Source organism: Globicephala melas, chromosome 13, assembly GCF_963455315.2.
Source record: "Globicephala melas chromosome 13, mGloMel1.2, whole genome shotgun sequence".
Taxonomy (NCBI): Eukaryota; Metazoa; Chordata; class Mammalia; order Artiodactyla; family Delphinidae; genus Globicephala; species Globicephala melas.
This window is the reverse complement of record NC_083326.1, coordinates 25811722-25839428: the sequence shown is the minus strand read 5'-3', so window position 1 is coordinate 25839428 and position 27707 is coordinate 25811722. Positions and strand designations below refer to the sequence as shown.

General features: G+C 39.4%; 1 protein-coding gene across 1 annotated transcript in view; it reads right to left on the bottom strand.

The window, feature by feature from the left end:
• The window catches only part of ZNF407 (zinc finger protein 407), a 420308-nt gene that overhangs the window by 377177 nt on the left and 15424 nt on the right, over positions 1 to 27707 (bottom strand). Inside the window, exons 2-3 of the mRNA XM_030868179.2 lie at positions 14047 to 18781; positions 8640 to 8754 (exon numbers count right to left, since the gene is read on the bottom strand). Coding sequence (XP_030724039.2) covers positions 8640 to 8754; positions 14047 to 18721 — 4790 coding nt within the window. The 5' untranslated portion in view covers positions 18722 to 18781. The remainder of the gene's footprint in view (positions 1 to 8639; positions 8755 to 14046; positions 18782 to 27707) is intronic.

The window sequence follows — 27707 nt, the reverse complement described above, 5'->3', positions numbered from 1 at the left end:
GACTGCCCACAATGTAAAAAAAAAAAAAATCATACTTATTTGCTAATATGATCACGAAAATTATCAGATGTGTTAACATGAGACCATTTTCACTTACAATAGCATTTCTAAAATAGATTAGGAGGGAAGATCTTACATTTAGCCAGATTTTATAGGAAGAATCTTCTAGCTCCTCATGAACCACATGTAAAGCTGACAGTGTATTTATGATGCTAATTAACCCCTTATCAGTCCTTCAAAACAACCATCCTTTGGTCCAGCTCAGTATACTCCTATAGCTCCTCAGCACTAAACAGTACTTTTTAAAATTGAAAGGGAACAGCAAACCCAAAATAATTTTCTAAAAATTCATATACCTACAGAGTAGCATTAAACAGTGTTTGGAACTGTTCTTACTTGCCGCTCTAAATATGTAGATAACAAAGACCTTATACTCATTCTTGGTAAAATGCTAAAGCAAGTCGCAGCGAGGGGAATAAAGGAGCTCCAGGGATGAGTGAAAGTGAACAATGGGTATGGAGACAGAACCCATAGAAACAGAAACCATTTACATACCCAAGGACTAAGAAGTAGGAGAATAATACCCATTACGAAACAGTATATATATATATATATATATATTTCTTTAATTGATGGTTTCCTGTCCCAATTTACATTGCCCTGCCAGATGAACTGTGTATGGAAGCAACTCTAACGTCCGTTTTCAATGTACCGGTTGCATGTGGACATCTGCAGTATGGCCACATAACTGTGTGTCCTTGTAATTATCATTTGGAACTATGCTACATTAGGTTATATGGAACCGGTATTAACCTGTATCCATTACAGTTATCCACAATCAACAGCATTCCTAATTAAAATTGTGAACAATGAAATTCTCTTAAAAATAATTCCCCACGGCCAATCCCCATGCCCCTTCATTCTGAAGTAGTAATTCACTTCCTGCCAGGCTCTCTATTTCCTCCCTTCACTGCTTATTCACAGTCTAGAAAACTAGGAAGAAAGTCGGGGGAAGGGTAAGCTGTGACAAAGTGAGAGAGTGGCATGGACATATATACACTACCAAACGTAAAATAGCTAGTGGGAAGCAGCCGCATAGCACAGGGAGATCAGCTCGGTGCTTTGTGACCACCTAGAGGGGTGGGATAGGGAGGGTGGGAGGGAGGGAGACACAAGAGGGAAGAGATATGGGAACATATGTATATGTATAACTGATGCACTTTGTTATAAAGCAGAAACTAACACACCATTGTAAAGCAATTATACTCCAATAAAGATGTAAAAAAAAAAAAAAAAGAAGTGATGGAAAGCAGAGGAAAAGGCCAGCATTCAGCACCGTAGCATGGCACAGTTTTGTGATCCGGCCCTGCCACCTGCGCCTTCCTTTACAGTCCCACCTCAGGCAGAGCTGAAGTCCCTGTGGCTCCTGAACTCGCCATGCTCCTGGCTGAACCTCCCCAAAGCCCTGCCTGGAATGGGCTGCCCCTGGCTGCCTGCCTAACCCCCACTCACCTTCACATCACGCTACCTAGCTGATGAAATATTTTTTGAATCGGCAACAAGAGTCAGAAAAGACTTGGGCATTTCTTTACCTGAGCTTTCTCCATCCATTTGCAGCAGATATCATTTTGATCTTTTAACCCTAAAGACTAACAGCACATACTGATGCTCCATAAATATTTAATATTTAAAAAATCCCCCGCTTCACCCCTTCTAAGCACTTAAAACTCCAGGAATTTCTCACAGTGTTCTTAATATGCCATGCTATTCCATACTTCACTACTTTTGCTCTTTTGTTCCCTCTAATAAAAAAGTGTCCTTTTTTGCCTTGTGTATAAATACCTCCTCATCCTTCGAGAAACAACTCAAACCCATCCTCTGAATGAAGCCTTTCTTGCTGCTCCCAAGCAGAGCTGGGCACCCCTCCTCTGTGGACCACCATCCCCCTCTCTTTCCCCTGTAGTCTGCCTCTGAGTCTGTCTCTCCTACTTGGAGCACGTGACCGCAGGGCCGTTGCACCACCTGGGCCTACTTGAAGAGGAAACTGTCAAGAATCTGCCCAATGGGAAATGAATGAATACCTGAATCAATGGTTGTACTTCCCTCGTATCTACATTTCCAACACCTCCTCTATTCAGTCTCAGACAAATCAAAGAGCAAAACCCTGTAGAAAGTAAAGGACTTTCAGAAACACATGAACAGGAAGACGGAGGGAGAAAACAGGTTAACAATAAAAATAAAAAAAAAAATCACAGGACAGGCCAAGGAAACCAGAGGAGTAGCTGCCCTTCTGTATTTCACTCCTGAGATCAGGAGGGCTAAGGAATCCTGTGATTCCACAATAGCATTTTAAAGTCACCATGGAACATTTTAAAATAAAAATAAAGCAAAAATTACTTAAGTCACTGAGATAAGACCTTTTCACTGGAAAAGACCTCAGAGACAGAGGCCAGTGTTTTCAACTACAACAGCAACAAATGACAATGTGTATTTTATTTCTATTTTCTTATGAGCTGATCACACTTACTGCCTTGGAATAAATCTATGACCCTACTCTTCCAAGGCAAAAATTCAAGAAAACTCTATCACAAAAAAGGAGCACAGGATATGGTGGTGACGAAGATGCCCTCCTCTCCCTGTGAGGAGAGGCGGAAAACAGTTTCTTCTGTTTCTTCCCCGTTATCCTAACTATACCCCCGACTCTCTCCTGGATTTACAAAGCAGTTCACTAAAAAATATCCTACAATCGTATCTGAGAAAAAGTATATTTTATTTTAATATAATAACCAAGATATCTCCTAGATTTTCAAAATAAAAAGTCATTTGTTTATAAAAAATATAAAATAACATCCATTCAGTATTTAAATGGTATTTCAAGGACTTCAACATCAGAAGAATAAACTAACAATGTACATTTGGTACTCCTCACTGACAGGAAGAGAGACAGTCAGCATTATGTGGGATTTTTAAATTTTCAAACTAAAGACAAAAATATACCATTAAACAAAAAGCATTAAAATATTATAGAGATAAAATATGTAACACATCCTTTATAACAAGAGTATTTTAATGTTAGTTTTGATGTTTTTTATAAAATTGAGAGATGCTGCCCTTTATATTGTTACATGCATAATTTATGACATGATATAAAACAAACTTTTTCTATCCATGTCTTTTTTTCTATGTCTCTTTAACCAAAACAACCAGCCGAACCAAAAACTTATTTTATTTGGATACATCTGTAGATATGATGGCTGTAATTAATTGTTCAGCTAAAAATGCAATCCCATGGTGCTCTTAATGATTTAGGTATACACAGCTTTAATTCTCAGAGCAGACTAAAAATAGTGATTTTAATTTATTCCTGCTGCCTAAAATTACACACAACCATGTATTTTTAAATATTTCCAGCCTATAAAAATTACTAATTTTTGCCACTTGTGTTTATCTGCATTTAGACTTTGATTTGGATAAATTAAGCTCTCAAGTGTTCCTTGCTTTATGAAACTCTGCATGTTGTACACTTCAACACAAATAAATGACTTGTACCATTAGAGGTTTAAATAATGTAATGTATTTCATGCTCAGCCTGAAGCTGGATTCCAATGAAGTTGCTAATGCACGTAATGATTAAGTGTAACTCAAATACTAACTGTGTTGTTGAAAACATGACAGGCAATAATTTGGTCTATTATATTCTGCCATTTAATTGCCTAGTACAGACATTCTCTGACACGTTATGAAGCAATGATTTACAATTATTCAAGCTGCAAAGGTCAGAAAGTGACATTATAATCATCTACATAGAGATCCCTTCTAATGCACAAAAACTAGGTAATGCCACACACACACACAAAAAGAGTTTTGCTGCATTAGTAACTTTCTACTTAAGGTTTCTTAAACCAACTAAGAATAAACAGTTCATAAGCACATTAATACACAATAGAAAATGTCTAGAATCTTTTCATGAACCCAGAGGTGACAGATTTAGTAAATGCCCTATTCTCTCCTGATTAGGTAAGTACTACTCAACTGTTTATATACAAGATTCAAGACTAGACACAGGGAAAGCGGTCAGAAAATAACATAACCCCTAAATCATGCATACTGGGGTTTTTGTGAATAATGGCATACAAAAGTTAAGTATCATTTCCCGGGTTTACTGAACTCACAGGCTACTTACTAATTTTCTACTTAGTCTTTTTTTGTAGTAACTAGTAATGAAAAACAAAAACCATAACCCAAGAAGATCAATTTTACCCCTCTCACCCTAATGGAAAGACAATAAAATCTTCTCTTTTTTAGGCACTTATTTCTATGATACTAACATGTTCAATCTGTAACAACTCAAGTGCAATAAATTATCAACACATAAAGAACAATGAGGAAAAATAATAAAATTATTTAAAACAACACTTTAATATGAGAAAAGTGAAACAGAGAGAGACCAAAAAGAGAGAGAGAGCGAAAGAGACTGAATACCAGAATATTAAAATAAAATACAGTGCAAGCAATTTTTTAGAATAATGTAAGTCTGAGCAAAAGCAGAAAACAAAAGTGGCTGGGGGCTGGAAGTTACAGCTATCACATGCTAGAGAAAACAACCTAGAGAGAAAAAAAATAAGTACAAATTAAAATCAGTAACTAAAACAACAGATATTACAAAAGCAGAGAAATAAAGAAAAGGTACAGTTAAAGGAAGGAAACAGTGGTCTACCATTACTAGCCCATAATTTAACTCCATCACTAAAAATACTTTTACTCTCAGGTTTACCATCTGTACGATGGGATAATGAACATGAGATAAACAATCTCATGAAACTGAGATCAACAAATGAAACGACTGCTAATTAAGCTGTACACTAAAACACAGCACTGCTTAAATACTATTTATTACTGAGAGTATTATATATACACTAATGTGTGTGTGTATGTGTGTACACACACGGAGGAAGAGATTACTAAAATAAATGTAAATGAATTTAACAAAACATGGTTTCCACAATGATGTTCTTCAGCCACTGAGATTTTTAAGTTCTTGACTACGAAAAATAGCAAAGGTAAAGATCACGGACTTAGGAAAAATGTGTTTACCTATTTTTAAACATATGTTCCCAACAAAATTATTAACTTCTATATAAGGTGTTTTCTATTATTTTTTATTTTCTCCCCCACTAAGCCCTATGTCCGACCCATAGCACATTTTCATGTTAACTATCCAACAAGTGCTAAATATAAATTCACCTATATTCTATAAAATTCCTCTTGGGGTCATGCTCAGAAGTAAGAAAAACATTAAGAAACTGTAATTCAAAAAGTGCTCCTCCTAAAAGTGAAAGTAAAATGAAAGGCTTTTAAATGAAGTTATCTATAACATGTTCTTAAAACAGGGAGTGCAGAGCAATACATTTCTGAAACCTATACCCTGACATAAAGCATGTAAACCATGGGTAAACAAAACTTAAATCTTGAATTCTGAATCCCAGCTAGCATTAGGAATTAGACATCGAATACAATACATTCAGCCTCTTTGGTCAAATGACTCAAATCCATGATATACTGTGGCTAGATTTGCCGATGAGGGGGACAGAGAGATCTTAAAATTGAGCTTAAAAATTCAAAGAAGATCAGTGTAGGTTCAAACAACTGAAATAAAAGTTTAAAAGGCAGTTTTTATTAAAGGAGTAGCTAATGCACAACCCTTAAATTAAGCCTTAGTAAATAATATATGATACATATTTGATGAGCATCTAAAATCTTAAAGATATGAAAAAGAAGTCATACAATTACAAATAAACTGAAACATTAATACTGATGTCTTTTCAACAAAATGTACTGTTTGTTGTTTTCATCAATTTCACCATAGAATATAAGATTTTTTTCAAGAGGTAACTAAGGAAAAATAGTAGAACACTGTGAGTAACAATTTCACTTCAAAAATGTGCCTGCCCCACTGTTTTCATGTATTATTACTCTAACAGAACTGTTTGAAAAACCGTTTATTTCTTACAACTCAAACAGTGAAGGGGTTATTAGTAAAATTCTAAAACAGACACTAAGATACTAACTACTGAAGAAAACAAAACATAGTGCAAGACCTTCTGTTTGTGACAAAATTATAGAGTTAATGTTCCTGAAAGATCACTTCACCTTTTAAAGCATGATTTTTTAAAAGGTAAAATTTATAGCAATTAAAGCTAATGAAGAAATGCAGCATAAGCTGCTTATGTTCAGGAACTAATAGGTCCACTGAGCATTTCTAAGATTATTTAGCAATCAATGATAATGAATTGACATTGTCAGTCATGTTAATGTACCAGTGCTCTCTACTGCCACTAATCTGATAGCCAATTCTCTCTTTTTTTTTTTTAACGTTTTTTACTTTAATTTTTAACCTACATTCTGCTCTATCCCTTTGAAACACATGGAATACAGAACAACCTATGATACTTTTTCTTTAGCATTAAAGGGTATTTAACTCATTATTGTTCTGTGTCAGCTACATAGGTCGATAGGCATTCTGCAGTTTACTGAAATTCTTCAGAACTTTTAGCTTCACTGTAAAAATATCTACCCTGTACAAGTAACTGTTATGTGACTTTTAAATCAAATTTCACATAAAAAATTAAGAGAACTATTATTTCTTGTTCAAATAAAATTCAACGACTATTGTAATTTTAAGTGATACAATTTGAGAATCTAGATTGATTTTTCTATGTATACACACACACACGTAGACTTCTCTGACAGCCATATAAAACTCAACATAGCTATATGTACTTATAATTCTTTACTTGGGAATCACTATATAAACCATTAGTGCAACATGCCAGTTGTACATGCTAAGCAATGAGCTAAGCAAGTGTGCACTGCTCAAATCACACAACCAAAGCCAATCAATCAGACATTGTTTTTGACGCTACATATGTCAGAAACTGCTCTCTGAAAGTTTCTTCTTCTCTTTCCAGGTTTTGGTAACGCTAATAAAAAATGAATGGAATTAGGTTTCTAATAACATAGTATGCAAAAATTATTTCCTTATTTTGCAGACACAAAGAAGAAACTGCTTATTGTCATAGCACAAATTTTCATTGGAGTCAGGGCCTTCCTCTATCCTATAACTCACATGGTAAAAACAATAAATGAGGTATCTTTTAAAATTCCGAGACCTGGAGCAATTAAATGAACCATGTGGCACTCGACCCTTGCAGCTAAAATCAGTAGCAACAAAACTCATTCTCCCACTGATGTTCAGGGGGCTTCAGGGCAAAGGTTCATCTTCATTTACTTTAGCTCCAAGTCACTGAACCATCAATTCTGCCAATGAATAAATCACAGGCCATGGTTAATAAAACTGCTTGCAAAGTTATTTGTAAAACTATCTTAAGGGTCAAAAAATGCAACTGCATCCTGGGATGAAATGTACAGTCCATTAAAAAACAGAAACTGTTTTTGACTTAAAAGATATTTACACAGTAGTGCTAACCAGAAGAATCTTCCACTGAAAAAATAAACTTAATATAACATGTACGCGGCTTCCCTGGTGGCGCAGTGGTTGAGAGTCCACCTGCCAGTGCGGGGGACGTGGGTTCATGCCCCGGTCCAGGAGGATCCCGCATGTCGCGGAGCAGCTGGGCCCGTGAGCCATGGCCGCTGAGCCTGCGCGTCCGGAGCCTGTGCTCCGCAACGGGAGAGTTTTTTATACATATATATATATATATATATATATGTATAAAAAACATGTACGCATTGCATAATTTAATTGAATCCGAAGTGTTTTGTGAATTAACCATAAGAACTGCAGGTTCCTCAGGTTTCACATAAAGTGTTTTTATACGATGCACTTATTAGTTAATTTCTCTAGCATAACAGCATTAAAATATACTTTTAATCAGAAGTAAGGTATTAAAATCCAGCTCTGAATGTCCTATGATATACCATAGATGCCATGGCATTTTAAAACCTTTCAAACATTTCTGCTAAATTAATTAGTGTTGCATTAAGGCGTCTCATTGCTTCCTATTAAATGCAACACATTTGAGTGACAATTAAAGATTGTGAATGATTCTTTAGAGGAAAGAGCCATTAACTAAAACAGAAAAAAACAAGTTTTGAAATAACGTTACACAAAAACCTACATTATACACTGGTTTTTTAAGCTTCATCCCTGCAATAATCAGTTCTCTGAAATTAAATCTTTTTCTGCTTTTTTCCTTATAGAATGTGTCCAATGTATCCAAAGAGCCATTAATGTGATTAAAATTAAAGCGGTATAGCAAAAGAAAAAAAAACATACATATACAATACTGAAGCTATATTATGTATTTTTTTATGTCTTTAAATGGAATTTACACTTCTCTCTGGCAATATGAATGAACATCCTATAATTTAGTCAATTTACAGATTACAGGTTCAAATTGACCTTGTAGCCCATAAAATTGCTCATCTTCAGTACAGGATTAGAAGTGGGAGAAGAATGTCATAACTGTGTTTAAGGAATTTACCATAACAATGGAAAGAAGGATACGCATGCATAATTTTAGCCACTCTTACTCCTATCAGTTTTGAATTCTGAAACAATGGATACCCTGCACATGCTTCCTGGCTCACCACGGTAGAGACGGTTTCAATTTACTCACCCACAGACATGACACTTGTATTCCCTCATCCCAAGGTGCCTTTTGACATGGTTTCTGGCATCGCCAAGCTGAGCTGTTGCAAAATGGCATATCTTGCACTTGAATGGTTTTGATCCTAAATAAATTTAACATAAAGTATGATTTGAATTTGAATAATACATTACTGATAAAGTTTTAAAAGAGGCCCAGATCTTAAATCATACTTATAATCTAATTACAAATTTCTGTCCCCCAAATGGAATACCTGCATTCCTTTCTAACTTGAACAGACACGCATTCCACAATTATTCCACCAAGAAGACTTTAATGTTCCAATGAGTATTTCTAACTTTCAATAACATTTCTAAAATTTAAAGTCAAAGGTGATACACCTGAGCAGTACTAAGCAGATGAGATGAGCTACATAATTTCAAATATTTTTCTTACAATTCACAAAAATAGTTTTAAAAGTCATTTAACATTTTAAATGGAACATTTTTAAAACATAAATGCATACAGAGTAGCTGATGTTTTTTAAAAATATATTTCTTATCAAATAAATTTCTCAGTGGCCACATCCCCGTTCCCTCATATTTCTACAGCTTTGAATTTTTTCACATTAATATTTCAGTTTTTTTTCTAACATCCCAAATTATTCACAATATTACTCTTTCAATACCATACAATATAAGAATATATAGTGGATAAATTATTTGCTTTTATGATCATTTTAGAGCCAAAAATCTGTGATGATTCAGCAAATCAGAATTACTGACATTATGGCTATTGTTGATTTCAAGAACATTTCAACATAAAAGGCACAGTACCAACAATTTTTTTATTTCATAAAGAAATAAGATTAATCTATACTCAAAAAATGAGGAGACAAAATTATTTCAAGAGTCCACAAACTTACTGTCAATAATAGGTAGATTCTAACTGGAAAATAGTTACTAATTGATAATCAGTACCCATATTAACAAGAAGCAACACTCTTTCAAAGTGTAACACATATATACCATTTTCTAATTCTAACCTTTAAATCCTCAAGGAAATAAAATCATTTAAAAAAACACAGTTTAAAATTGGTACAATGTTTCCAAATTTTTCATAGCATGTTTAGTACCTACTTGGTGAAGTACCTCTTCTAATACAGTTAGACAGAATATGAAATATGTGGACTTTAATAAATATACAAAAAGAGCTCAAATAAAAAAGTTGCAGTAAATCATTTTTGATCAATGGAACTTTGCGCAATGCCCTTGAAAAAAATCCTCCAAGAATACTGTGCTGAAATTGAAGCGCTCAGTAAAAACTTTGAGTCTTAAATTTCAATTTAATTCCCAAAAGCTGACAAAAAAAGTGAAGCATTTAATTTTAATCTTCTAACAGAAATAAAAAAGTCAACAGTACTAAGCACGGGCAAAGTTGAATATTTCACAGTTCAGAGACAATGAAGCCAGATCTTCTAATACTTCCATTTCTACTGTTAGAAATAGAGGTAAAATATATTTAGCACCTGAATGGTTGTATCTCGTCAGCTTTATATGTTTAAATGTCAAAAGCAGGTTGAGACTGCGGCTTACAGCAATCACATTCTATCAGTCACATTAGAGACTACAGTTTATTTAAATGATTCTGATAAAACTAAGCCTATCACTACTTTGAAACATTTCATCTTGACACAGCATTCTATAAAGGGACTTGTAAAAGAAAACAGTGAGAAGAACCAATTCACCTGTACTTTAAATTAAACTGCACTAAAGGTAATTAGGAAATTATTAATCAACAATAACATCAGGACTCTAAACGAAGAAGATAAAGCTCTCTCAACACGTGTATTACTACAATTTTGGTGAAAGGATCCAAAATATCTCGTGACTCAAGCCCTTGTGTGCTCGCTCTGCACTACAGGGTGTGAGTTCCTCTGTGTGGCAGCACACGGGCCACGGGGGCCGGACACAGACCTTCAGCGCTTTCAGTGGACTGTCCGTGGCTCCCTGGTGGAAACCGCAGTTCCTTCGGGTTTCAGCCATCACTGCTGGTGTGCTGACAACACATCCACGAGTCACCCTGTTGACTGTTTCCATGTAGAAATCACAGAGGCCCTGACTACTTTTTGTATCTTACATGCAGAGATGTGTTAACATCTCCTTCCTGGCCATAAAAATTCTAATACTACGGGACTAGGGGTAACATTTTTCTGTATAAGAAAACAAGAAATGTCCCATTTTTTTTCCTGACAGCGTTTCCATTTTTAAGCCTGCTAGGCCCATTCCAAAATGAATCCAGGCATAGTATTTTTAAGGCAAAATTTGTAAGACCACATATTTCTAAATTTGTCTTTCAGGCATATTGAGATTATTACAAACTGTCAATATTATTTTAAATAGTCCCACTCCATGAGACAGCATTACCCTCAGTAGTTTTTGTTTTGTTTTAATTTGGCCTGTGAGGTTTTCTGAAAGGGAAAAATGAAAGAGGGTCTCTAGCTTTCTGGCACCTCACAATGTTACCTAAATAATTCCAAAGACTTTAAAAACAAAGCCTCCCCCTCAGACCTGCACTGGCCTTCCTCAACTTCATTCACTGCCAACTGCTATGTATACATGGACGTGACACTGACACTTAAAAAATCATAAGAAGACTTTAGGTCTTAAAGAATCAAGTAATATGGATACAACCCATTATCTAATTAATGCTTCTCCACTCCACAATCCTCCCTACACTGAACACTTCACTGGTTCCTCTGCTCAGCTGTTTACTCCTTCATTCAACAAACAGCACTGAAAGCCAGCACCACATGGGGGTGAAGCAGTGAGCAAAGCAGAGGCCCTGCCCTCACTGCGCTTAAACTCAACGCACTAACTCCCCCTAACCGCCTCTTCCCAAGCTGTTCTGGCTTCTAAACCGTCACTTATTAAGGTACAAACACCACCAGCCCTAATGTTCTCCCACGTGTGGACATTTCCAAATAGCGCCAGAGACCAGCACGCTCTGAACAGGAAGTTAAGGGCTTCAGACAGTCTTCCGACTTAATGACCTCTGGTATAGGAAATTAAAGCTCTAACTACCAGAACAATGCCGGAGAGAAAATGAACAGCTTTTCCTGTATTACTAACGCAAAGGGAAAGGAGACGCTGCACTTTCTGGTCATGTGGATGGCTTCATACCAGCGAGCACTCAGGAAAACTCTGGGAGGCTTTTTTCCCACAATCCTTGATAACCAAAACTCATTTGTTTCTTCAAGTGCTGCTTTTATCGTGTTAAGGATGGGAAGAAAAGGTTACATAAAACATATAGTAAATCACAAAATATGAAAACAGGGATTGGAAGAATAAGCCCTTTTCCAGTTAACCATTAATAACAGTCCCTGAATTACTATTTCATGGACATAAGCAAAGTATCAGAGAAGCAATTCTTTTTAAGATGCCCCCAGGAAAAAAAACAAAAGAAAACAACAACAACAACAAAAAAGCCTTGGATTAAAACCTGGAGAGCAACCTCCCCGCAAAAAATGACTTGCAAAATTGAAATGTCGGCTGGCACTGGGGACTCAGGAAGAGAGCTCTTTGCGGTGCCTCAGAACACCATAAAAATGTACTTGCTGATAAGCCAACAGGAGATGTTAAAAAGTATGCTAACTTTTACTAAATGTTACAATCAATGATGTAACTTATATAAGTAGGGTTACTCTGTCACATATTGATAGTTACCTCACTTTCACATCCACATTAACTTGATTTTAAATGCAATTAATACATATAGCCAAGGAAGACTAATGGACTACATTCTGCACTTAACCTGGTGGACATTTTCAAATGGCACAAGTGACCAGTGCAAACCTATTTTGCATTGTAAACGACTAAATAAATCTTAATGGATTAAGAATGATCAGCTATCAACACACAAGGGAAATTAAGTGCTGAAATGCCTACATTGATTATTTTAAATTGTTAGCCTTACTCTGTTCCTGAATTTGTGTGCTTTTAGTGAGCGTTAACACATTTACAAGACTTATTGACTATAATTACAAGAGAATTCAAGTAATGGACACATCAATTATAAGCAACATGTCTTGACCAGACAGTTGCATAAAGAATTCTAAAAAGAGCTCCATTAGCATCTTCCTCTTAGTTTTATTCAGTTTTATCTGCCTTAAGAGGGCACGTTAAGAAAGAACCTATTTTCTGCACACATGAACGAGCCTGATTTCTAAAACCTATCATTTCAGAAAGTGAGCGGCAACATGGTACCGACAGAGGTATTAATAAGGCCAACAAATAAGTATTTGACCTTACTCTCCAGGGGTGGTTCTACTACATGGGAAGAGCTGGGATCAAGAGTACAATGTTTATACTTACCTAGATTAACCTTATGCAGGTTGCCCTGTTACTTTCTTCAGAGAAAAACTTTTATCTATCTTTAATCACCCTAAACTCTTAATAATGTTTCATACCCTTTTGTCTTCCTCCTTGTAACCGTGCACTAAGTTTCAAAAACTGCATGAATTTAAAGTATATCTTTAATAATAAGCCATTATTTAAAAGTACAGTAAAATAAACCTTACAGTTTTAATGAAAATATGTTCATTGAAATGTGAATTTATTATTCAAATCCACTCATAAATTCAACCATGGAGACAGAACTTGTCTAAGCAGAGCACAATGATTTAGAAAAGCTGTCCATTTAAAACAAAGAATGTATGGCAGGTTTATAGAAACACTGCAGTGAATTTTAACATAAATTTAGAATAGTGGCTTATGTATTTTCCACAAAAAGTTTTTTAAAAAAATTTCTACCTAAAATTGAACATTAAAATGGAACACTACATGTGACAGCACAGAAATTAAATCAAGTGCTACCTCCATGCAAACCAAATCCCCAGGACATATTAACTTTGAAAAGTGTTCACTAATTTTGATCCTTGAAAGCAGAATCTTGTTGCCTGGGAGTTACACTTTGGTATATAAACTATCTGGCAATGAATACATTTAAATCCCTAAAACTGTAAGAAAATTTTCATATTCCACTCTTCAAAAGCCACTTAATATGTCCTCTGAAACCCAAAGTGCCACTTAATAGACACCCTGGAAAACCAAACAACTAGGACTTAGAGACAACTGAAAAGCTGTGAGAGACAGGAATTTAACAAACGCATCAGAGGGACTAGGCTTCTTGATAAAAGAGATCTGCCAAACATCGTGCCTTTGGAATCACTAAGGCTCAATTAATTACCTTAAGAAATGTTAAGTGTCAACAAAGACTATGGCAGCGTCCAGAGCCACGGGGCAGTGGGAGGTGAACTGGGTGGAGGCCGACTGGCAAATGCAGTTAAGGACTCCACATTTGGATGGGAACAAATGTCCGAACTCTATCACTCCTCTGCACCTGGTGGGTAAAGAGAGATTTGCTGCACTTTACATACCTGTGTGAGTGCGAATGTGTGCTAGGAATGCCATCGAATTGCTACTGCGACACATCTTCCCACAATACTTGCAAACGTTCCCCTGATTTTCCTCTCTCTCGCGGTTGATTTGCTCAGTGTCTTCCACTATGTACTTATTCACCTCTCGGAGCAGTTCCTCATGCTGCCCTTTAATATGCAGAAATAAATTCTGTTCAGAATCAAAGGGCTCTGTACACTTGACACATTTAAAGGTGGCCCCTCCCTCGGGAAGCTCCTCGACGCTGGCCTGTTCATTTCTCATGTGACCAGCACTGGCCAAATGCTGATGGAGGTTGCTCTCCGTGTAGAACGACTTTCCACACAGCAGACAGTGGAAGTGTTTCTCTTTTGTAGGATGCTTCATGGCTATGTGAACATTCAGTCCACTCAAACCATCTGCTAAGAAGCCACAGTCATCACAACGAATTCGTGTGGATTCGGCAAAGGAACCGCCGTCGGATTTCTTCTTTTTCACACCTTGAGCACAGTCCTTTAAGGGCAACTCACTCATTCTCACTCCTGCTGCTATAAGCCCCTCTTCAGACTGGTCTAACAGGTCCCCATCTTCGGGGTTCTTTATCCTTATGATGGAAGAATCAAACCGGCCAAAACTGTACACGGCTTGTCCTTTATCATCAATACTGATTATAGTTTCATAAACATCAGTATTTTCAACGGTGCTATCAGAAGCTGGACCATCCTCTTCCAAAATTATTTTACTTTCATGTTGGGAATTCATCAGAATCTCCTTATTCTCTAGAACGGGATCTTCTGGCACATCTTTCAAATCCCCTGAACTCTGCACACTTCCAACTTTGTTCTGACCACTGCCACCCAGGTTGAGCTCTTCTCCAGTTGCTCTCAGCATGGTGCTCTCAGCCGAATGCTCTCCTTCTAGAGCTCCGGGGCACACACGTTTGCCAAGGACTTTATCTGCCTTGTCCCCTACGTTTCCGCCATCACTCTTGCAATGTGTGTCTGGATCACTGACGTCATTCAACATACTGTGGTTTTCCTTTGCTGTCTCATAATTCAAAGCTGAGCTTCCTGAATTTTCATTCTGAAAGTTGCCTGGGGAGCCATAATTAGAGGAAATATTAAGGGACACCATCTCCTCCGGTTTTGTAACTTTATCCTTGGCAAGGGGCGGCTGGAAAGCTTCACAAAAGGAATGATCTTCGCTGAGATTAGATTCTTCCTCAGTCTCAATTTCTACAGAGCCAGGAGCGCAGAGTACTTTGGACATATCTAAATTAGTATTCTCATCCAAAATAGAACAATCAGCAGCATTTCTAGTTCTGAGAGTTTCAGAGGGTTGGTCTGAAATTATCTGAAATTCTTCAGAACTTTGCTGATGCTGCCCTTCAGGAATAATGATGGTTTTGGACATTTCTGCAGAACTGGCTTCTACGTTAGAAGAGTTCAGGTAAGACTGCCTTTTCATCTTATGTTTTTCTGTTGCTGCGTGCCTGGTCATCTCCCGCCGAGTCACAGCATAGTAATCACACGCCATGCAATAAAACGCAAACTCTCTTGTATGTTTCCGTTTTATGTGCAGTTCTAGAGAAGGAGAAGCGTAAGCGTTAAACTCACAGCGCGCACATTTGTCATCTCCTGTACCTGTGTCATCTCCCTGGGAGCAGGCATTGCCCTGATGGATAAGGTCCTCTGGTTCTAGAGACGTTTGTTCCTTTCTCTCAAGAATGTGACCGTTAGTTTCCCCATCTGTAGAATGAAATACATTCTCAACGTCGACTTCAACTGGATTCCCTTGCTCTAGTACTGGCTTTTCCGAAACAGAGGTGTCTGCTTCAGCTGACTCGTTGGCAGGTACATCCGAAACTGCTGAAGTGGTGTTCTTCCTACAGGCTTCAGGGTTCCCCCCTTCCGGGCCAACAATGATATCTGAACTTGGTTTTCCACTCGCTTCTATTTCTACACGTCCTTTATGTTTCTTGGTGGCACAATGACGTTCCATGTCTCCCTTAGTTACAGTATAATACTTACACACTTTGCATAAATAACTGTACTGGTGACTGTGTTTTCGTCTAATGTGCACGGTCAAGTTTGTAATACTCGAGGCCAAAAGACCACAGTGTGAACACGTCCGTGAGATGTTACCTTTAGGTCTCCCTCTCTTTGGGGCAGTGGTCAAAGTTAATTCAGCCTCTTTGGTGATTACACCAGAGTGTGACAGTTCCTGGGGAAGGAGGATGCTCTTGTCGAGACAGGTGTGCTCCTGGAATTGCACACCTTCCACATGGCCTTCTATCCTTCCATTCCCAGAAATGGTAAACTCTTCTTTTTTGTCATTTGCACCTATGCAGACCCTTTCAATACATTCTTCAAAGCTTAAGCCAATATTATTTTTCTTAGCATTTTCAAGATGTTTGCTTCTCTTAATGTGTTTCTCCATTCCTTCTTTGCTCAATGAGTAAAGATTACATGCCTTACACAGAAAGTGATAGTCTTGACCATGGCGGAGCTTTATGTGTCTTGTGAGAACAGTGGAAGATCTTGTTTTATAAAAACACTTCTTACACTGAAACTGAGGCTTATTCGCATGTCTTACTTCATTTCCATGGCTTACCCTGGACTGAACTGGCTCTTCCTGAGCTGCTTTTCCTGACTCACTCACAGAATCTTTTGTATTTTCTGATTCTAAAGTACTTAAAGGTAAAGTCTGTAAAACCAAATCATTGTTAAATGATTGAGAAGTCTTTGGCTGACCCAACAAGTGAATGTGCTTCTCAGTTGTCTTGTGTTCCTCCATGTCTTTCTCAGACGAGAAGCACAGATCACAAGGCGTGCAAAGGAAACCCCTACTGTGCTTTTCCTTCATGTGGTCTCTCAGGTACATTTCATTCAAGGAAGTAAAGGAACAACACTGACAACTGAGGCCGGGGGCGGTCTGCTGATGCTGGTTATTGTGCGAGTATGCATCCAAGTCCCTCCTGGACGCACTGGAAAAGCCACATGTCTGGCAGTGAGACTGCATCTCTCCTGCGTGGCTCCTCTTCACATGGATTTCCAACTCTGTCCTGTTTGTGGCTGTGTGTCCACAGTCTGTACACGTACACAACACCTGGTCATCAGAAGGCAGCCTCACCGTCACCGAGTCAAAGGAGCATGGGAGATGGGAGCTTCTCCTGTCTTGCTTCAGGTCCTGGGTCTCTGCGGATGTGACGCACAGACCCTGGACGCTGCCACTGGTTTCTGCATGCTGGGGTGTTGACTCAGCATCACTTGTTTTCATCTGTGTTCTAAAGTGTTTCAAGCACAGCCTCTGAGTTTCAGTAGTGCCTCTTTTGTTAACTCCTAAAAGAGTGAACCTTTTCTTCGCCTGGCCCCTTAGGGCGAAAGCGCCGCTGCGTCGTCGGAAGCTGCTGCCCAGCATGAGGACGTTCCGCTCAGGTCTGGGTCTTGAGGACGTACTGACACCGTGGGCTGCCTGGAGGGTGTTTCTGGTAGATTCCAATTTCTCTAGGAGACCCTCTGAGGTGACTAAGGCTCCTAACTTTTTACTCTGGTTTTCAGGATTCCGAGGTATATCGAGGGAGGTTACATTTTCTTCAACAATCTCTACTTTTTCTGGTGAAGTACTCCTGGATGGCATCATTTCAACCAGCAACTCACTGCCATTTCCACTTTGTTTAGAAATGCTTCCTCTGAAATCTTTAAATTTGCTTCCAACGTTTCGTAATCCTTTTGAACCGCCATTCTTTGCTATTGGCTTAGACGCTCTTGGCTTTGTGCGAACACTTTTTGTTCCCATGGGACATGGCTTCTTAGGAAAAGGCTGTTTGGTTAAGATCTGTACAAACCCTCCACGAGCAGCAAGGTTCTGACGCCGGAGATGTGTTTTGCCGAGACAGTGTGCGTTCAACAGGTTCTCCTCCACACACTGAAAGCCACAGAGGTCACAAGAAAAGACCCTCTGCGGCCCGTGCGCCTGCCTGACGTGCACATGTAAGGCCGTGCTGCTCTCTGCTTTGTGGCCACAGGGGCCGCAGGCGTGGTCCTCAGGCTGCTGCATGTGACACTCGGCATGCTTCTCCAAATCGGAGCAGGAAACAAACGAGTGACCACATGCGCCGCACTGCAGAACTGCATCCACACTTCCGAGGGTACTGCTCGCAGGCATCTCGTTCTGAGGGAAGGGAAGCTCTCTTCCTGGATCAAGGAAAACCATTTCCTGAGCGGGCTTCTTCTCAGCATCTGTTTCCAGAGAAGCAGCGTCCGTGGGGCTAACACTGCAGGGGGCGGCAAAGGCACCAGGAAGACACACGCCTCCATCAGGGTCACTAAGGAGGGCCCCCACCCCTGTCCCCGTCAACGGGACACCCGCTTCCGGGCCTGAGCCCTCAGGCCTCTCTGACCCAGGGATGCCCAGCTCTCCTGACTGGAGGGGCTCTGCCTCAGCTAATTTCATTCTCTTGGAAGCGTGTTCATTTCCATCATTCCCCACGACAGCGCTGTCAAAGTCCGATGACTCTAAAAAGCCTCTTTTGCTTGTGGAATTTTCAGAGGAATCTGCTATCACCTCAGATACAGGCCCACAATCTACATCATGGGGTGAACTATTTCTCAAGTCTTTTGCTTCTTTGTTTACACTGTCATCCTCATCATTCTCTGGTTTCTTCTCAGTATCCATCACTAATAAAGTGCTGATGATGCTTCTTGTGTCAGGGGTGGCTCACTGGGCACACATAACCTGGGAAGAAAATAAAAACGGTATAAAACCTTTGAACACAAAGAAAAGACACACAAGTTAGTCGAAAAGTCGACATAAAGTGACACACTAGACGAAAAATATCATAAAATTAGCCTCGAGGTCTCCTTTACATTGAGATGGATTTGATCGCGTGTGCAAAGTCCTTTATGAAATGCATGAAATCAGATTTGGGGCATACCACATCATCATACTGCTGACTCAGGAAGCAATGCTACATTACTTTGATAGAAAAAGTAATTTTCAACCAGCTTACAAAAAAACTCCCATGTTTTAATTCTTTTTACTGGTACATTTCAATTTACTACTTAAAAAAAAAAACAGAGAAGCCCTCTTTTCAAAGTACATTTCCATGAACTCCCATTCTGTAGAACAGATTAAACAAAAACTGCTGTAATACAAGTCAGGGAGCCAGCCCTCCCCCTCTTTAGCTTCCCAACAGAAGCCCAAGTCCCAGTGTAAAGAAAACATAATTTTAAAACAACTGCTTCATCCTCTTCCCCTAGAGCAAAGAGTCTGACTATCATCCTTCTAAGTACATTCTAATTAACAACATGCATATGCTCATCATACATCATCGTTCATGTTCAAGCACTGTTGCCAATGAACAACCACTCCTGTTCCAGGTGTCAATCACCAATGTCTTCATCTAACAGTCATTTTGTGTTGTCTGAAGGTTAACAGGTTAAGGGGAAATGTCACTGATAGAGTAGAATTAATAACGTAAATTTTAGTGGGGGGAGGAAGAATTTTATTGAATAAAATGCTTTAAAATCAATAACATTGATTTTATTTTTCATTATGCTATTTAATTCAATTAAAACATATCATTTTCCATTTACTTTACACCATGAATGGAATTCTCAGCCAAATGCCATTTGATTTGATGTTAATTAAAAGTATTACTCATCAAGTATTATGGCCTCAAAGCTAATGGTAACTATTTTTAACTATTTTAACCATTTTTTTTTGTTTTTCTGTCACGATGACAAACCAAATGAAGGCTGTTGTTCTGACTCTGCTAAAAGTAGGGACTAGAAATTATATATAAGATAATGACACCAAAAGCATGAGTAACAATAGAAAAAATTAATAAACTGGTCTTTATCAAAATTAACAGCTTCAGGGCTTCCCTGGTGGCGCGGTGGTTGGGAATCTGCCTGCTGATGCAGGGGACGTGGGTTCGTGCCCCGGTCCAGGAGGATCGCACATGCCGCGGAGTGGCTGGGCCTGTGAGCCATGGCCGCTGGGCCTGCACATCCGGAGCCTGTGCTCCACGGCGGGAGAGGCCACGGCAGAGTGGGAGGCCCGTGTACCGCAAAAAAAAAAAAAAAATTAAAAGCTTCAAATGACATTATCTTCAAAGACCACCAAAAAGAAGTGAAAAGACGAGCCACAGGATGGGAAAAATGTTCTGCAAATCAATATCTGATACAGGACTTAATCTAGAATATATAAAAAAGAAATCTTGTAACTCAATGATTTTTTAAAAATCCAATTTTAAAAGGAGCTGAGGGGCTTCCCTGGTGGTGCAGTGGTTAAGAATCCGCCTGCCAATGCAGGCGACACAGGATCGAGCCCTGGTCCGGGAAGATCCCACATGCCGCAGAGTAACTAAGCCCGTGTACCACAACTACTGAGCCTGCACTCTAGAGCCCGTGAGCCACAACTATTGAAGCTCTCGTGCCTAGAGCCTGTGCTCCGCAACAAGAGAAGCCACCACAGTGAGAAGCCCACGCACCGCAAAGAAGAGGAGCCCCTGTTCGCTGCAACTAGAGAAAGCCCGTGCGCAGCTATGAAGACCCAACACAGCCACAAAGACCCAACGCAGCCAAAAGTTAATAAAAAAAATGTTTAAAGGAAAGGAGCTGAATATACATTTCCCCAAAGAAGATATGCAAATGGCCAAAAAGCACATGAAAACATACTCTACATGAGCAGTCATCAGAGAAATGCAAATCAAAACTATAATGCGACACCCACTACGATGGCTAGAATCAAAAAGTCAGATAAGGGACTTCCCTGGTGGTCCAGTGGGTAAGACTCCACACTCCCAGTGCAGGGGGCCCAGGTTCGACCCCTGGTCAGGGAACTAGATCCCACATGCATGCCACAGCTAAGAGTCCACATGCCGCAACTAAAACCCGGCGCAGCCAAAAATGAATAATAAATTAAAAAGAAAAATTTTAAAACATCAGGTAATAACAAGTGTTGGTGAGGATGTGGAGAAATCAGAACACTCATACAATGCTAGTGGAGATGTAAAATGATGATGCCACTTTGGAAAAGAGTCTGGCAGCTCCTCAAAAGATTAAACACAGTGTATCTTATGGCCCAGCAATTCCACTCCTAGGTATATGCCCAACAGAAATAAAAACATACGCCCACACAAAAACTTGGACACAAATTTTTACAGCCGTATTATCCACAATAGCCAGGAGGTAGAAAGAACCCAAATGTTCAGCAACAGAATAATGGGTAAACAAAATGAGGTACATCTGTACAACAGAATGTTAATCGGCCACAAAAAGAATGAAGTATTAATACAAACCACGATATGGATGAACTTTGGAAACATTACGCTAAGTGAAGGAAGCCAGTTGCAAAAGACCACATACTATATGATTCCTTTTATAAGAAATACCCAGAATAGGCAAATCTATAGAGACAGAAAGTAGAATAGTGGTTCCTTAGGGCTGGGCGGGAGCACAGGACAGGAGATGGGAGACAGTGGGGTAGTGTTCGTGGATAATATCTAAAAGGTGATGAAGACATTCTAAAATTTACTGTGGTGATGGTTGCACATGTCTGTGAGTATACTTAAATCCATTAAATCATAGTATGAATGGGTGAATTGTATGGTATGTGAATATCCCAATAAAGTTGCTTAAAAATGTATAAATTATCATATGTAATTTACATACAAAAATATCTTGTATTTATTACAATATAATATAGTAACATATTGTATCACTCTTATAAAAGAGTGAAAAAGATAAATGTATATAGTTTTATTACACTTACAAGATGTACAACATCAGATCACCATTTCTTCAGAATGTGTTCCAGAAAAGATAAATTATATAAAAGGTCAATAGGTGTTTTGAGGGGAAAAAATATTCCTGGTCAAATAAGTGTAGAAAACTCTGGTTTAAACAAGTGTCTTTATCACAGAATTTGTCAGTACATAAGTTTTTCCCAAACTAATTTCATTACAGAGCCCTTTGTTTATAAAGAATCAAGAGGCCAGTGTTCCAAAGGACCGTTTAGAAAATGCTGTTTTAGTTAAAGCATTGGGTTTGCTATTCAACGTTTGTAATGCAACAGTAAAAGGAGGAAAGAAAGTAAGAAAGAATGAATCATGTGTCTGTTCCAAAATCTTCACTTAGGGCCTACTGTATGCCAAGTTATTTTTGGTTGTACTAGATACTGGAATTAAAGCAAAGAAAAAACAAAATCTCTGCCTTGCATTTTAAGGGGTGAGACTTTTTTTTTTCAACAGATATATTGTCCAGTCCAGGACATCGACTTCTGGTCAAGAGTCACAGGGACTGGACTTACTCTCATGCATGAAACAAATAAAAAAGAAAAAAACAGAATCTATGAAACAACAGCACAAGACACTGGAGATCGGGCACCAAAAGATAGTGATCCTGAGAGATGAGAAACAAACCAGGTGAGCGCCAGCTTACTGCCTGAAGAATGGACGCAGGCCACAGACAGAGCCCAGGGACCTCCCAGCAGAGAGGAGGGCAGCTAGAGCTTGTGGGGCAGAGTAAAGGAGAGGAGAGATGGCAGAAAGAGAAACCCAGAGAGCTGCTGAGGGTTCCTCAGGACTGTCCCTCTCAAGACAGAGGACACTGCCTTCTCCCCCCAGAACTCTCTCAAGCCCTTCACGCTCAGTCCCCGTAACCCACTCCCCTCCCCGCTCCCGCACCCCGCACCCGGAGGCAACCGCCGCTCAGAATTCTTCCACAATAGATTAGTTTTGCCTGTTCCAGAAGTTCATACAAATGACATCAGGCAATATATACACTTCTGGCGGGAAGGAGGGTCTGGCTTCTTCCGCTCAGCACAATGTCTGTGTTGCATGGGTCAGCAACGTGCTCCACTTCGGTGCTGAGCACTATTCCACCACACAGATTTACAATCCTGCTGACGGACACTGAGCTACTTCCTTTTTGGGCTGTTATGATAAAGCTGCTATAAATATTCTTGCACAAGTCTTTCATGAACATAGATTTTCATTTCTTTTATGTAAACACCTAGGGGTGGCCTTGCTGGGCTACAGGGCAGATGTGTGTGCTTAACTGTATGAGAAATTGCCTGACTGATGTTCAAAGTGGCTGTACTGTTTTATACGGCCACCAGCAGGGTCAAGAATTGTGACTGATCCACTTCCTCACCAACATTTGACACCGTCAGCCTTTTCAATTTTAGTCTTTCTAGTGAGTGTGTGTGAAGTTACTCTGCATTTCCCCGGTAACTAGCGATGGTGCTGAATGATGCTACATGCTTTGCAAAGTCCTTGTTAGCCTTTGGCCCGTTTCTTACATCACTTGTCTGTTTTATTATTGAGCCTATGTGTTCTGGATATAAATCCTTTGTCAGATACATGTTTTACAAATATTTTCTCCCTTTCCATTTTATAAATGTTGTCTTTTGATAAGCAGAAGTTTTAAATTTTGATGAAATCAATTTTTTCCTTGTTCTGGTTATTTACGTGTCTAGCTTGCTTTCTGTCTCCCAAGCTAGAATGTAAGGGTCTGGTTTATTTTATCCACTCACATGTCCCAAGAGCCTAGATCAATTCCAAGCACACAACAGGTACTAGAATGAACAAATATCTCACTGTGAAATAAGGAATGTATCCTATCTAAGTATTTATTGATGAAATGAAAAGTGTGAGATACACTTTAAAATGGTCCAGGAAAGGAGCCTAACGAAGGCTAGGTACCGACAGTGCTGAAAGCTGAGTGACAGTTACATGGGGATTCAGTATGCCATTCTATCAATTTTCTATGTGTTTGCATACATATATGTTTGAAAACGTCCATAACAGGAGTTATTTTAAAAAACCTTTTAACGCTTAATCTAAAACGGTGAGAATTTCTTTCAATAACGAGTCCTTTCATCTCCTCCTCTTCCGACACCGCTGTGGCCCACGGCTACACCACCTTTGGACACTAGCAGGTGCACATGCACAGAACACACAAACACCAACCCACGGAAGACCCACACACGTACAACTATTCAGAGTCAATGCTATATAGACGGCACATGACTCATTTATTTTTGGAGACAAAAGAATGACTATATTAATATGCAGAAGCAAAATAATGAGGCTCTTCATTATCTCCTATATAATGGCTCCAAAAATTCTAAAACAAAAGGAGAAAATGTTTCTACATCTGTTATTTCCCAATTGACTTTTGAAATTAATGAAATAACTCAACATCTCATTATACCAAGAAAGAACAACAAACATTCAACAAATATATATATTGAGTTGCCTAGAAAATGAAAGAACTATAATGATACAAACACATCCTTTGCCCTCAGCAGGCTCATACTCTATTAGGAGCCATGTGACATATATCGAAAGGAACTCTAATACAAGGCCACATATGGTCACGTGTGTGATATAAACTAAGAACTACAGCAGTATAAATGAGCAAGGGACCATACTGCCAAGTAGACTATTTGGTTAAAAGAGCAGAAATATCATTTGAGCTAAACCCCAGGACACTAAAACTGTTTTCTTCTTTTGTTGAGGGGGCAGGTAGGAACAGTTAAACATTTCAAGCAGAAAAAAGGGATTAGCAAAGCCGCAAAGCACATGCAATGAGCATGTGAGACTGTCAGCAGTGCAGACAGCTACAGCCCTGGCTTTCTACTGCAGGGCAACTTAAAACCCAGGCAGATGACCAACATCACATCATAGGAGGCTCCGAATTAAGAACTGGAACTTATTCAGTGGTGTCAGTGGGGAGTCACCAAAACACAGCACTGCTTCAGGAAGACTCATTTTTCAGTATGCAGGACATATCATGGGTAGAGAAAGTCTAGAGGCAGAAAGAGCACATTATAATAATAGTTTAAGTTATAAGGCCTGAACTAGAATGACATCAGTTAAGTGGGAGTGCAAGGTGATTTAGTAAGTATCTTAAAGTGATCTAGAAAAGACTCAACAGAAATGAGGAACCTTTTATATATTTTTTTTCTTTTTTTTTTTAAAAAAAGAAAAACCTTTACCAGAAAGCTTATTAGGTTATTATAGCAGAATTCAAAAATTACCCAACTGGGAAAGTTCAAGGACCCTTTTCTGGAGGCAGATTTAATTCATTCACTCAACATTTATGGAAAGCCTACCATGTACCAGAAAGCACCTTTAATTCTCTGTGAACAAAGCGAAACAACAGGACAGGCATGGGACTCACTGTCAACACTCAAAGTAAGTAAGGCAGAATCCCTGTTCTTTCTGAAAGTCCTGGTACTTGTACCCATTGGAGAAGCCAGTGAGTCTCCGATTTCTTCCCACAGCAGGTTTCAAAATTCAGAAGACTTAGTAGGTATTTAGACTAAAATAATGAGATATATTATTAAACCAAATCTTCTTAAAGCATACGGTTCCTACACAAATTCATCAATTACCATTCAACACACATCCTCACTGTGCCAAAGATTTTCAAATATGCAATTCCATTTATAGTTTCTACTCTCATTCAAATTCTCAACTAGTAGTTGCTCCTCAACTAAAAATAAATAAATAAATACATTTTATATAGTGATCTTCAATTTTACCTATAAAAAATTATTAGCTCACCAAGAAAATGTCCCAAAAGAAAATCTCTGCTCTAACTGAAACAGTCTCTGCTACAGTTTAAAAACAAAAGAAAATTTTAAAAGGGCAAGAAAGAAATCAAAACATGCATATACTTTTAAAGAACAATAATAAGAACCTAGAAAAATGGTACAGATGAACCGGTTTGCAGGGCAGAAATTGAGACACAGATGTAGAGAACAAACGTATGGACACCAACAGGGGAAAGCGGCGGGGGATGGTGGTGGTAGTGGGATGAATTGGGCAGTTGTGATTGACATGTAGACACTGATGTGTATAAAGCTGATGACTAATAAGGACCTGCTGTATAAAAAAATAAATTAAATAAAATTTTAAAATAAAAAAAAAAGAATAATAAAACAAATCAATAGCAGCATTCTGATGACACCTGGTGGCCATTTCTCACAGGAAGTTTTTTTTCAGCATTTTTAAGAAAGTATTCCAGAAACTAGTAGAGAAACATACCAGCTATTCGACCATTTCATATGCTAACCTTACTGTGGGCAGCACGGATGAAATTTTCCCCTTTCACTCCACCTCTCGCCTTCACGTCTCTCTTCACCCCGTTCCTCTTTCGTGCTGAGTGTAGGTAAGCGAAGCTGAGCTCTGTCTCTCACACGCAGGGACACGCTCGCCAGGAGTAGGACGAGGCCATCCACACAGGAGGCCAGCTCTCCCCACCTGCACCCCAGGCCAGCTCACCCTCATCCCTCCTAGACTGACCCAAATTCCTGATGCAAACGCTGTGAAGTTGGCACGCGTTGGCACCAGGCCAAGAGTAAATTCACAGCAGGGGGCACGTGTGTGGCAGGGCAGGTGTGCACACACAAGCATATACAGAAACTCCGGATGGCCTTCACCCTTTCCCTTTGGGCCTGGGAGGTCAAGGTAGGGCAGGTAAAACGCCCTACGAGCCTATTATGATGTGCAGTGGCGACAGCTGAGACAAGAATAAAGGGAAATTAGCGGACTACTCAGATGTCTTTCTTAATCTACCATTTCAACTGGACTTTTGATTGAAAATACGTCTCTTACCATTATACTATCACTAACTTAATACAGTACCACCACATCCCTATGGAGAGGCTGCTAATGAGAAACTCTGAAGCATCAGTAGTCCTTACAAACACCAAGTGCATAACATAAGGGTAATTAAAAGGGTACTTTACTTTATGTAATCCTCCTCTCACCAAACTCTCCCATCAGAAGCATCAATGCCTAACAGAGACCACAAAACAAAGCATCTGATCCTACCCCCCAAAAAAAAAACCACTTTGCTATGAAAATGCTCACAAGTTGAATAATTTCTTCCATGACAAAAGAGTATAATGTTAACACCCTAAAAACCATTTACTAGATAACACTGGAGGCAATCTACCACAAATGGATGTGTAAAATAGTTGTGGTTCATCTGCAATGGGACTGGCACGTGAATCCTGGGTCCACTAAAGCCCACCTCCTCACTGTCCCAAGAACTGGCTGCAATGCTCTCCTCAGCTATGTGTGTGAACCTGTGCTTCTCCCCACCCAGGAAAATGCCTGTGGTGGTTCAAAATGAGTCCACAGAATTCTCTGACGCTCCCGGTAAAGGGTGGGGCTAGCCCTCACCTTGGTGTAGGCTGGCCTGATGGCCTGCCTAGAAGGGACAGAAATAGCGGGAGTGAGGGTGCCCCACCATGCTTCGGGCCTTCCCCCTTCCCTTGATGGTACCCTGTTGGGGAAGCGGGACAGCACCCCTGCAGCCCACAATGGGGGCTCCAGGAGGTGGCGAGGGACTGAAGCTTCACTACCAAGAGCCAGAAGAACTCTGACGACAGCGACGAGGGAGCAGCTCCTCCAGCCCCAGGAGAGCCTTCAGGCACTTCAGGGACGGCGGCCCACGAGAGACCTGGCGCACAGCCACCCAGGTGAGCCCACTCCCAAATCCCTGGCCGCAGAAACTGGCTTGAAGCCCCATGTTTTGACGTAATTTGTTACATAGCACTGGACTGCTAATATAATGCCTGTTCTCTCCCTTTACACCCTGCCAGGAACAGACCGGCTCAAGTTCACCCCTCCTTTATA